General features: G+C 32.8%; 1 protein-coding gene across 1 annotated transcript in view; it reads left to right on the forward strand.

Moving 5' to 3' along the window:
- Positions 1 to 10609, forward strand: part of Acat2 (Acetyl-CoA acetyltransferase 2) — a 157172-nt gene extending 146563 nt beyond the window's left edge. The window contains exon 8 of the mRNA XM_014357606.2: positions 9932 to 10609. Within this exon, the coding sequence (XP_014213092.1) occupies positions 9932 to 10050 (119 nt within the window). The 3' untranslated portion in view covers positions 10051 to 10609. The remainder of the gene's footprint in view (positions 1 to 9931) is intronic.
- The last annotated feature ends 2222 nt before the right edge of the window (positions 10610 to 12831 follow it).

The following is a 12831-nucleotide window of genomic DNA, read 5'->3' on the forward strand; positions in this document are numbered from 1 at the left end:
TTTTAAAACACTCCGGCCTTAACAGTGGTATCTCTACGCTATCCAATTTAATCGTATTCTCGGTGGTGCTTATCTAGCCCCGGTATCGCTTAAAAATATCCCACCCTATGATTCCTTCCGCGTCAATTGGGAAGTCATGGGGGACTACATGTAATGTGCACTCTAATCCGTGCAACTGAGCCTGTACTGTGCCCAACGTTTTGCGTGCTCCGTGAGTCACGTCAATAATAGCTACTCGATACCTACTGTCTATTATCATGTCTGTGCTTAGAAAATTAACCTTTACAATCGAAATCTCTGCGCCTGTATCCGCAGAAAAAGTCGCCTTTCCATTCTTTAACTGTGGTCCCTGTAACTGGACCGATGAAAGCATATGCCCTGTTCTCGCGAGTTTTACAGTTATCTTCGGAAGCTGCTCTCTTTCTTCGTCACGCTCTGAAAGCTTGGGTTCATCATTATCTACATGTGTGTCCGGCGCCTTTGTCCGATTACTTTTCTTGCGGGCTCTCCTGCCTTTTCTTGTGTGTTTTCCGCTCCGTTTTATCGGAGTGGTATCCTGCTGTGCCATATCACTTTCTATTTTTTCTTGCACTGTGTAAGTACTTAAACTGTCGTTGTGCGTCTTCTTCTCTACTATCTCTTTCTCCATCTTTTGCGGCCTCTCTCTCACACATTCTTCCTCACTGGACACACTTTTCTCTATCTCTTTCTCTAGTTGATGCCCGACGTTTGGGGAGCACGCCGAACATCTTGCGAGTTTAAAGCTGCCGGTACGTCCCTCCTATTGTCATGGCCGTATGCGTTGTTTTCTCGATGCTGTGGGCCCCTATCCCGTGGCGGCTCTTGCCTAATTGGGTCCCTATTATAGCCGTCCCTACTGTCTTGATTTTTATAGTTGTTCCCATAACGGTTGAATGATTCCCTGTTGTTGTTATTATACTGGTCACTGTAGCCGCGGTTGGTGTAATAATTGCTCCCTGTAGGATTGTAGTTATTATACCTGTTATTGTAATAATTCCTGTCATAGTAGTTGTTATTTCCATTATTGTAATCGTTATTTCTATTATTGTAGTTATTATTCCTATAATTGTAATTATTATTCCTTTTATATTGTTCCGCTGGGCCATTATTATAGCCCCTGTTGTAATTATTGTAATTATTGTTATTAAAGTTATCATTTTTACCCCTATAATCATAGGCATTTCTGTTGGTATGGGTATTATTCACGGGTTGGTTATTTCCCTCGTTTCTTCGTCTTTCCTCTTCATCTATGTCTTGCATACGTAAACGACAGTCTCTCGCGTAGTGTCCTGGTCTCTGACAATAACTGCAATTTCCTTTTAACTCTCTTCCGTTGTCTCGCGAAGTTTTTCTGTCATTGATTACTGCTAGTAATTTCCGGCATTCCTCGACTGAATGCCCGGTTCGGCCGTCGCAATATACACAGCGTTTTACGTTTGCTGCGGTCCCTTATGCCCCGTTAGTGATTTCTGTTGTGTTATCCTCTTTACTTGCTAGGTTTACTAGTGGCCCTCGCTCGGTTGTTGCCTTATTGTATGCAGGCAGTGCACTTACTGGTAATGCGTGCCGTAGACTGAGGTCACTCTCTATTTTTAATGCTTCTATGATTGCTTCACAGAGAGTCCTCGGATTTAAGCTTGTGATTTTGCACCTGTATGTCGGGTGCAACCCATATGTGAATTGTTTGACTGCTTCTGCCTCCACGCCTTCCTTTAGGACCTGCTTTTGAATCGGCAGTAAGCTTGGATTCGAATCGTGCAGCATCGTGAGCCTGTTATATAATCGTTGTACCCTTCCGCCGTAATCTTCTATCGATTCCCGATTTTGCTGTCTCATTATCTTCAATTGTGCCATTAAAGTGTCCGAATTATTTATACTCCCATATCTGTTCGAAAGTTCCCGAAGAAGTTCCTGGACCGTGCCGAATAAAGCCAATCTAGGCGCGAAATGCTCAGCTGCTTTTCCCTTTAGTCTGCTTGCAATGGTTCCAAGAAAAAATAATTCATATTCTGGACCGATCATTTGAGCAGTCATTCTTACCATTCTTTTGAATAGCGGCAGATTGATTGGGTCGCCGTCGAAGAACGGGATGCTATTTGCCATGTGGCTGAGCGTGGGCAGAATGTTTAGTTGTAAATTCTGCGGTCTGCGTGGATGGTTATGATTACCCGTAGCTTACATATTTTCTGTATATAGGCCCATGGTTGGTACTATATTGTCCCTATCTCTATGTTCATTAAAATCGGTCCAGTATGTGTAATTATTAGTCAACGGTAGTTCTGCTGCCATAGACACGAATCCTTTTATTTTTCCAGGTTCTTTGTTCATACCTCTTAATCCGTCCCACAGCTGTTGAGCATGTAAGTCTCTCATCCCGGAGTTTCTTGTGCCTTGATATTCGTAACGGGGTGTAACGTGAATCGGCCGCGCTTGTTTCTCTGGCATGCTCCATTGTGTTGATAACATATTTGTTTTATTTTTTCGAGTTCCACGTATTTCTTCAGTTTCTCTTAAGCTTCGCCCGAAGACTCGTTCGCCAGAAAGAGGGTCCATTTCTTTATTTATACGTCCTGTGTTTGCGTTTGTGTCACACAATATGTCCCTTTGATCCCTTATCGTCGGTGAGATTTCGGCTGGTCTCAGTGTTTGACACATGTGGCACGTTCACTTCCTCTGCTCTTTTTAGTTTTGCTTTTATCTTTGAAAATAAACTCATGACTATCGCTTTTGTTTCTTCGTCCAAGGCGTCTAGTTTCTCGCACCCCTCGGGTTCCAGCTCCAATTCCAACATTCGTTCCGTCATATTTTCCTTTTTTTGTTTACTATTGGGCTCTGGCCTGTACAAGTCTGCTGTCATATTATTACTTGGGCCTTCGCTATCACTCTCTGACTCATGGATAGTGTCGCGTAGATGAATCATTTTTTTTTCCTTTTATTTTATTTTTCTTTTTTTTTCCTCTTTTATATATGTATTTCTATGTGTCGTATCCTCTTTTTTGGTTCTGATAAGGTGTATTTATTCTCCTAGCAACGGGGCTGCATTTAATTACTTGTGTCACAGCTTAACAATAATCGGGTGGAAAGAGTAGTGACAGGCGAGATAAGAAAATAAAAGAGCAGCGTTCGTCTTTTACTAGCTCTCTTTAATTTTGGTCCTTTCTTTGTTTAGTGATAACTAGGAAGAAATATTATTTTGGGAATATCTGCAGTCTGTTTTGTTAATAAGAATTATAATAATGAAATTAGTGGTGTATATGGATGCCGGTTATTATTATTATATTATTATTTTCGGATATTTCCTATATCTGTGGAAGCCTACTTATAAATTCCCTCTGTTTTATGTTTGATATGCCCAAATTTTCCTAATCTGCTGTTTGTTTAAGTCTGTTGTCTCGCTCGATTTCTCTTCGGGTTCTAAGAGTGAGAAAAAAAAACGCCAAACACGGGGAGCGGACGTGATAATAAGTATAAATCCAAAAACAAAAATTTTCTACGACCTTATTTTCGCCTAATAAGTGCCTTCCCTCTTTTTCCCGGGGAGTAAGGTATAAAATTAATTTTATTATAAATGGACTTACGTTCTCGTTAATATGCACTCCAGTAGAAATAAGATTTTGAAAATCATCTCTTTTCAGCGCTCGCCGCTTGTCTCCTTGATCCTTGATCCTGTGATTATCGGCAATTGGTGTCCTAGTCCTGTTTTCCTGCGGGTTGATGTCACCGTCGCTTGCAGAATATGACTGCTCCTGTCCTTTTTGATCGGCTTCTCGGCTCCTCGATTTTTAATCGTTGTATTCTCGCGGCACTGCACTATTTGTGCTTCTCGGCGTGCAAAAAAAAATTTTTACTTTTACCAAGCCCCACACTTAGCACCAAAACTGTTACGTGGGTAAACCGAAAGGTAAGGAGGTGCTTCGCGAGAACGATCAAAACCTTGGAACCTTAAAGACTTTTATTCAAGATACTTATTTATAAGGCAAAGACGCGTGTGTGTTCCCGATTAATTGCCCGATCTCTCCGAGTGTTCTCTTCGTTCTCTCGGTCTGTGTGAGTCTTCTCTTCGTTCTCCCTGTCTGCCCGAGTATTCCCTCCGTTCTCTCGATTTTGAAGCTTGCCGGGCCTTATATTACCTCGTTCCCCTCCCGTCGGTACCCTCTTGATAAGGTAGCTTCGTGGTCACCAGGGGGAGTTAGTATGATATGCCTATCATATCGTACATAACATAGTATTATTATTCAAAGGTTTTGAAAAACCTTTTTAAACATCTGAATTTTTTTTAAAACAAGGACTATTTGCAGTTTGAGGACCATGTAGCATATGTTTAATCACAAGTTTTTTCAAAATTTCTTCATACGTTTGTATTTCAGCAAAAATGTATTGATCTACATTTTCAGGAGTATAAAATTTGTTGTTTGCATGAAGCGCTACTAGAATGTGAGCATGTGACAAACCTCTATTTTAAACCTCTATTGTATAAATATATGCAATGGTGTTATGTAATGGTGCAATGGTGTATGTCATGTAAAATTAATTGTAATTTTGAATTAAATAATCTTTCAGTGATGTTTGGTATATCGTTTGGAGTTGTACCTTATGGAAAATATTGTAAAACAATCTTTATCTCTTTTCATTTTGGATGACAAGCAAACTGTTATAAATAAATTTGGATTGCCACATTTGTGCAGTATAGCCATTGGATCTTTATAGTGTTGTTGCATATATCGAGGACCGCCTACGTAAGTTGCTGGTAAAATAAAAAGACTTTCTATTTTCCGTTTATCTTCAAAATTTTTTAAAATATTTGATGATTTGTTTTAAATATAATCTAAAATTCCTTGGTTCTATTCGTATATTTTTTTGATTATTTCTAAAAAAATATATGCGATTATTTTCATAATGTATGAGTGTAAATAATTTTGATACGATAATTGCTTCATATTCAGAAGTAACGGGTTCATTGTAACGATTTTGTAATTAATTGCTCATTTGTATAAAGCATAATTTATAATTTGGAAGTTTATTTATGTTACAAAGTTGATATAAGTGTTTGTAATTTTTGGCATAAGCATTTTCGCTAAAAGTTTCAGTAATAGTTTTTAGATTTTTTTCAATCAAATACGGATTTTTGTCTAATCTCTTTTTTATAGCACTATCATTATAGGAAATATAAATTTGCTTATCCATTGCTTTATTATTAAATTTTTCCATATTTGGTGATATGTAAAAAACTTGTTTTTGTATTTCCAAATTATATGTACATATATATATGTTTTTTTATAAAAATAAATACCTACTCACGTAGTGTATTTATTTTTAGACTTTGTTGTAAACGAGTACATATAGCCTTGGTACAGTAAGGTGCATTGTTACGTTATATTGGTACATATACAGTGTTTGATTACATGTTACAAATATCGGTTACATTTTCATATTGTTGGATATTACAGTTGTGGTTTCGTTTGTACGGTGATGATGTCACTTACAATCAGACTACCTCGAGGGCGAATGATCTAAGTGGTAGGCCATTATTGCTGCGAGTTAAGTTCAAAGTCTAGTGAATAAGTCAGAAAATACTGTAAAAAGTGGAGAAGTTAGAACCGAGCAAGCAACGAATCCGTGATCAAAAATCGTATGAGGGTATTTGCACCACATGAAAACCACCCCTAGGAATGACAACAATGAGAAAACTTTCAACATTCTAAATTTTACCTAAAATCATCTTTCAAGGATACTAGGGTTTTTGATTACGGATCCTTCATCTGCTAAAAAAAATGTTTACTTTCAATATACTATTCACGAGAATTTTGGTTTCTACGTAGTTAAATTGTTAAAAAAATAAATTGCACCTATACAAAAATAATTTTTCAATAATTATTCAATTATTTTTTTAATGCATTATTGATGGGTCCTTCTTCATCTTCACGTATATAACATTCTATTATTTTAGCCGGAGAGACTACTTCATCTTCTGTTCTATCAGTGCTTGCACAGGTGACTCGTATTTAGTGCATTTGGATTCATAATACAATTCACACGTTCGTGAGTAGTAGGTACACGCTATTTTTTCTGCATTCAGAAGCTGCACCACAACCTGTTTGGCATCCATAATACTTTTTGGCACTGGTAAATCTGTGATTCTTACGCCACTGATGAAAGAGGCATACTGTAATTTCGCGGGAAAGTATAAAAGTAGTTACAAGTATGCATATAGCTTCCCTGTCACCAGCCAGAATGTTGCAGAGAGGATGATAAACAGATGAAAAAGGAATTTTGAAACATACAAACAAATCAGCTATGGAAAAATTTATGGTAAAATACTATTGCCCAGTAATTAGATTAAATATTCTTATCCAGTGACCCGAAAAACTTCCGGTAGACGATACCTAAAGTAAAATTTTAAATTTTTAAAATTGACTCTTTTTTGTCGTAGGGGTGGTTTTAGTGGGGTAAAACCACCCTTACACGATTTTTGACCGCGAATTCGCCAAGAGCAACCCCAATTATCCTCGAGAGGCGGTTTTTGAGGTTAAATTTTGAGTTTTTTAAATTTTTCATCACTTTTACTTTAAGGATGATTTGGGAGTGGGAAAACTATCCTAATTTTTTAGTAGTGATAAATGTTTCTGAGGGTCTAAAGAATACATACAAACAAAAGTTTTCAAATTTGTGCTTGTTACCAACTTTTCAACAGTCTTCGGCTTATTTACTGGGCTATTTGTCCCATTGAGTACCATCGAGTCTGAAAGTAAACACTATAAACTATTTGGAATTTTCTGTAAACCGATTCTCGTTAACGCTATTTTTAAACTAATACTACTAAACACCTTGAATTTTGATTAAAATACAATAACTTTATTTCTTACTTAAAAAGCATATCCAATAAAAATAGTATTATCCAATTCAGTTATTGATATTTTAGATACTATTTTTTTAACAATTAGTTTCAATTAACAGAAGTTGTTATCTGTCACTTCAGTTTTATTTTTATTCACTTTTATTTAATATTCACTTATAACAAGTGATAAATAATTTAAGCTATAAATTTTATTAGTTATAATTGATACTTATTATTATTATAACTTTTGATTTTAATTTTTTTTTTCTTTTTACTTTCTGAGAATCTATTCAGGATGAAATAAAACACACTAATGATAATAACTAAATAATAATAGTTACAAAATTTTGTTTTTAATTGAAAATTTAAAACTGTAAAAATTATTTGTGAAAATTTAACAATCTTTCAGAGATCACATATAATTTGGTAGCCAATATTAACATAATTGGATAATTATCCAGGTTGAATGAAAATCAAATCTTAGCACTACTTCCTTGTAAGCGAAAATTTTCTGTTCTAAGGCCTGAGTAAAAGTATCAATAACAAGATTATCTTTTTTCTTCTCATTTTTATGGCTTGCGAAATGTTTTCCAAAACGTTTTAATTTTTCTACGTATACAGTGCCCTCATTACTGTTTAGGTGCCTTGGGCACTTACCCAAATGCTCTAAGATAAATCCAGCCTTGTGCCCAATCATGTATCAGGCTTTGAAGTTTTATAAGCATAGTGTAGTATCTAAAGATATATTCTCAAGATATAAACAGTCCAGATAATGGTGGCTTTGGGTAACTCTCCTTTTATCCTTTCTAATATTTCAGGCTAGCTAGTGTGAAATTTATTTGATTTTAAAATACTTTTGTACACCCCTAAAAGAATTTTTTTTTATTTTGTTAAAAATTGTGTATAATAGGAGGTATTGGGATGTGGATAATTTCGAGAGACATTTTTATTTCTCTGTAATTTTAAGTACATCTAAAATAAATAAAACTAAAAATAATATCAAGATGGTTCACGCATGACTTCTAAGTCGAAGGTGCGACTACAAAATAAAATTGTATTGAAGTTTTCAAATTTATAAAAATTTTTATTGAATTTTGTAAATTGGATAAAGTAAAGTAAACTGTAATTCAATCATATATCATAATATTCCTTAAAGAATTTTAAGATATAATTTAACCCCACAATATCTGCAGACAATGCTCTCCATTTTTTTTACCCAGGCTAAATATAGATAATAGCTAAATCTGATAGTATTTTTGGCAATACCTTTTGATTTAAATTACTCTTCAAACGTTTTCAAGTATCTACCTACTTGAAATTGCCGAAATTTTTTTGAGTTAGATTGACAGATTGTTAATTTCTGACGACTACAATTTTTAATTTTTGTTGACAACGTCGAAAAAAGTGGTGTCCAATGAAGTCAATGTTAAAGAAACATTTTGCAACAAGCTCTTTCTTGCCTTTTACGTAGTCAAATTTACTGGAACTTTAATAGAGAGTATATCGTCGGCCGAAAGTGACAAAACTAAAATTAAAAGCATGTGGGCAAGAAGGCTACTTGTCAAATAATTTAGCAAAAAGGTTACTGTTTAAATTATTCGTAATGAAGGTTACTTTTTAAATTATTTGAGAAAAATGTAACTTCTCAAATTAAAATGCAAAAATGTTACTTTAAAAATAAATATAATAAAACAATTATACGTTTACTTTTACAAATAACAAGTTACGAATAAATATAATAAAACAATTTTGTTACTCGTAAAAACTAAAATGTTTGTAGAAACTTGCTTTACTCAAGTCTCCATATTGATTTTAATAAGTAATGTTTATTGTATTAAATAAATGAATAAATGAGTAACAACTTTAACTTTACTTTGTAACTGCATCAAAATTACTTGGTAATTTCAGTATAATAATTAGCAAATCGATTCAGAATCGGCTCTTTGTTTACTAAATATTGTATATCTTCATTTTTCTTCTCGTCTAACTGTAATTTTTTATTGTAGTAATGCTCAATTGATATTGATGTTTAGTTTTGTTTTTAATATGAAAATCATATACCTCTTTAGATTCAACTGTGTGATCTTCAGGTAAGTACTCAAAAGTAGTACACATGTCGCATGCAATAAGTTTGTAGTTACACGTGACGAACAAAGATTTATGCAGTGAAGTTCAAATGGAACTAAGTCAGGTGGCAAGACTATCAATAAAAATCTATTGCTGATAATGCTTAAGACGTATAGTTGTCCTACAGTCTGCTCTCCGTGTTCTCTTATACATAAAAATAATGCAAGAAAAAAAAATGAAAAGCTTTGGAACTAATGATGTAAAAATTCTTTAATATTTAAAGTATTCACGAGTTTAAAATTATAAAAATTCTAGAAACTTCAAAACGTGCACTTTTACATCTCTTACATAACAAACAGAAGGCACTTCCTTAAAGCGTACCGACATTTACCAAAATTCTATATAGAAAAATGAACACGGAAATAAATTAAACTTTAAAAATTTCAATTTATAGTAATTAATTAATATTTTAACAAGTATACCGTTTAGTATTAAAAAGTATAATCACTGTAATAAACTCAAAATATGAAGTCCAAACATTATTTTTGAAAAGTAATCTTCTTGCTGTTTCATTTGACAGATAACTTTTCTACCAAACAATTTGATGAGTCATCTCTTGCCGAATAGTTTAAAAAGTAACCGTCTTGCTTAATCATATAAAAAGTAGCCTTCTCGCCTATGTGCTTTAAAAAGTAATTTTATTGCTTTCAGCCAACGATATTGTAACCCAATAAACAACCTCTTGAAGTTTTATTGAATTATCTCAATTATTAATATTAGTATTAATCTCTCCTTTTTTAGGGTGACCTAAGTAATAACTTGCTTTTCCCCAATTTATAATTGAATTTTCGTCTGACATTGTAAAAATTAATTATTTTACTAAATAAAGAAACTTTGAGTGGGCGAGTTAAAATTTACCCTGGCGAATCAGATTTTTATATCACAGATTAAGTGGACACTCTGATTTTAAATTTAAATTATAATACCATTTTTTTCAATTTGCCTCAGGAGCTAGAATTGTTGTGACATTATTACATTTACTTCAACGAATCAAAGGAAAAAAGGGCATTGCTTCCCTGTGCATTGGAGGGGGAATGGGTATTGCTGTTGCTTTAGAAATAATTTAAAGATGCTGATGAATTATTTATGCAAGCAATACACCAATGATTACGCATTCCTTTGCTTGAAAATTTATTGAAGACATGAACAATGAACTGAACTAAAGTTTCTTATATCTCAGAACGTCACAACAAACTGTAAATGTGATTTATTGTTAAATGCTGTAAGAAAAATCTTGCAATAAAATAATACATGCAAATATAATTTATCAATTGCGAGCGATGTTGCAGTATACATGGTAATAACGGTGCAAGGACCTTACAGTCTATGAGTGTTTTAATACAATTATTCATTTTTCTTGGTTCTCTACTATATTAAGAAAAAAGTTTTAAATAATCCTGTTATTTTAACATAAATCTATTCCTATACAAATATTATGTACATACACAGAAAATAATGTTCACATACGTTAAGGAAAATAATAATGCTTGGTTGAAAATTGACAAAGTAGTGTTTTGTATTAACGAAATTTTTTTAATCTATACTCGAAACTGGGCGGTTGTACATGTATGGTACATTAAAATACTAAAAAATGACACGTACTAATAATAAAAATGTACTACGTCTTGTATAAACGAGTGTTGTTAGAAATAGTCTTACTTTCAAGTAAAATATTGTACTAAGACATTCACATTGCTTGAAAGAAATAAAACATGTCTCTCAAACGGCTAATTACATAGAAGTGCTGACAGTCAGTGACAAAAAGTAGTTTTCTGACACAAAATGACAGCAATTCTTATTTTGGTCAGGTCATGCTGACTGGCGGTCGGTAGACCGTCACAGTTCGCAACTATTTGGATACAAAAGATATTTTTACTTTAGAGTCATATTATTTTAAGGGAATTACTTATAACTTAAAAGATACATATTTGGTTTTAAGCTTTTGTTGCGTGCGCAGTAAAAAAATTAGAACCTTACACTTTGAAAATGAAAATTGTGATATGTAATGGTCATTTAGATGCGTTTGAACAACTTATTCTTGTTCAACGATGTGTATAAGAATAAGTTGTTTAAACTTAGTTCAATGACCAATGCAAATAATAGTTTTCATTTTCATTTATCTTCAAGTTTTTGATGTTTTTATTGCTGTATGTGTTTAAAAAGTTGAAAACAAATATCTAATTTTTTAATTATTATAAAATCTATTATCAAATATAATTACTCGTTATTGTCAGATATTCCTTACTTAGTAATAAAAATACCTTTTGCATCCACATATATAAAACATACATAACTTATCATCGATACATGTATTACCAGTGTAAATGCCTCTTTGAGGTCAGTACACTATAACATAAAAAATATATTTATGTTTGTATTAAGTTGTGTAGGATGTGCATTTGAGTTCTGATACGCCAAGAAGACAAATAGGTAGTCAGATATTATATTTAAAGTGAATTCGATTTTGAATAGTGACTTTTAAATGTAGTTTTCTAATTAATCTGGGTAACGTAAAAATGTTACTTTTATCTAGTAAAGGTTTTCTAAATGTTACAAATATCTATGGACTCCTTTTACTTGCTTCTTTGTTATCATAAATAATGAATGAGGACTCTAAAAACTTGGTGTTTTGGAGCACGACTGTTTAAATAGTGAAGAGTCATAAACAGTCATGCTCCAAAATACCAAGTTTTTAGTCTCATTCATCATTTTTCTGAATGTTGTAAGAAAAGAATTGAATTCCAGACTAATGTCATGAGAATCACGACTGAAGTAGTAAAATATCTTTTCTTTAAACATTTAGAAGACTTTTAGTGGCTAAAAATAACATTCTTAAGTTACTTAGATCAATTAAAAGACCACATTTCAAACTTTGTATTCAAAATCGATTTTGCTTTAAATATAATCATTTATTAGTAAATATACTATCTCACATTGAATTTTTAATCGTAGCTGTGAATCTTTGTTTTATCATTCTTTGTATTAAAGTTATCTAACGTCGGCAACGGTAACAGCCGGTTGGTTAGACAAATTTCGTCTTGTCCGTGGACGGTCAGCAAGATGATCTGAACACCACCTTCTGATGGTCAGCCTGACGGCCTCGCAATACTAGATCCAGGCCAAGAGGTATTTAGAGGCAAATCTATGTTCATGATCCAGACTGTTAATATAGATACGAATCTCGATGGTTCTGGGGTCACTTAAAATGCTTACTTATCTTGATAATCAAAAAAATCCATCATAAGATTACATCATTAAGTATTTTCATTCATAAGAAAAAAAGTTATTTACACATTTATATACTTAACGTAAAAGTGAACAAAATTAGAACAAGCCGCAAAATGTCTGATATGTTGTCGTTAAAAATAAATTATTTAAAGAGTAAATGACGTAAAAGTAAAAATAAAATGTACCAAGGTAAGAACTAGTTAACATAAATTTACATAACGGTTTATCTTTTTTTTATACAATACGTACTTAACCTAATAATTTATAATTCTTGATGTATGAAAGAAGTAATAATTAACTGTATTTATGTTTGAAACTTCTTTTAAATTAAAAGGCCAATTTTTAAGTTATGTTTATTTTTAACCACATACAAAGAATTTTCAAAGAAAAAACATAAATTATTTAGTAAGTATAAAGGGAATAGGTAATGAAATACAATAAATTTAAAATCCTAAATGATTGGATAGAAGATGTAAATGAAGTTATGACCCTTATTTTTCATCATAAACTCTTTTGCAATATAATACAATTCATGACCAGAGATCTTTACATCTATATAGATGCGATCTTTACAAAATATTATTTAATGAACTGAATATACATTCAGAACGATTGATTTA

This window comes from Copidosoma floridanum, unplaced genomic scaffold (genome assembly GCF_036245765.1).
Source record: "Copidosoma floridanum isolate Cflo_tuat_1 unplaced genomic scaffold, Cflo_Japanese_pri ptg000004l, whole genome shotgun sequence".
In the NCBI taxonomy this organism is placed as follows: Eukaryota; Metazoa; Arthropoda; class Insecta; order Hymenoptera; family Encyrtidae; genus Copidosoma; species Copidosoma floridanum.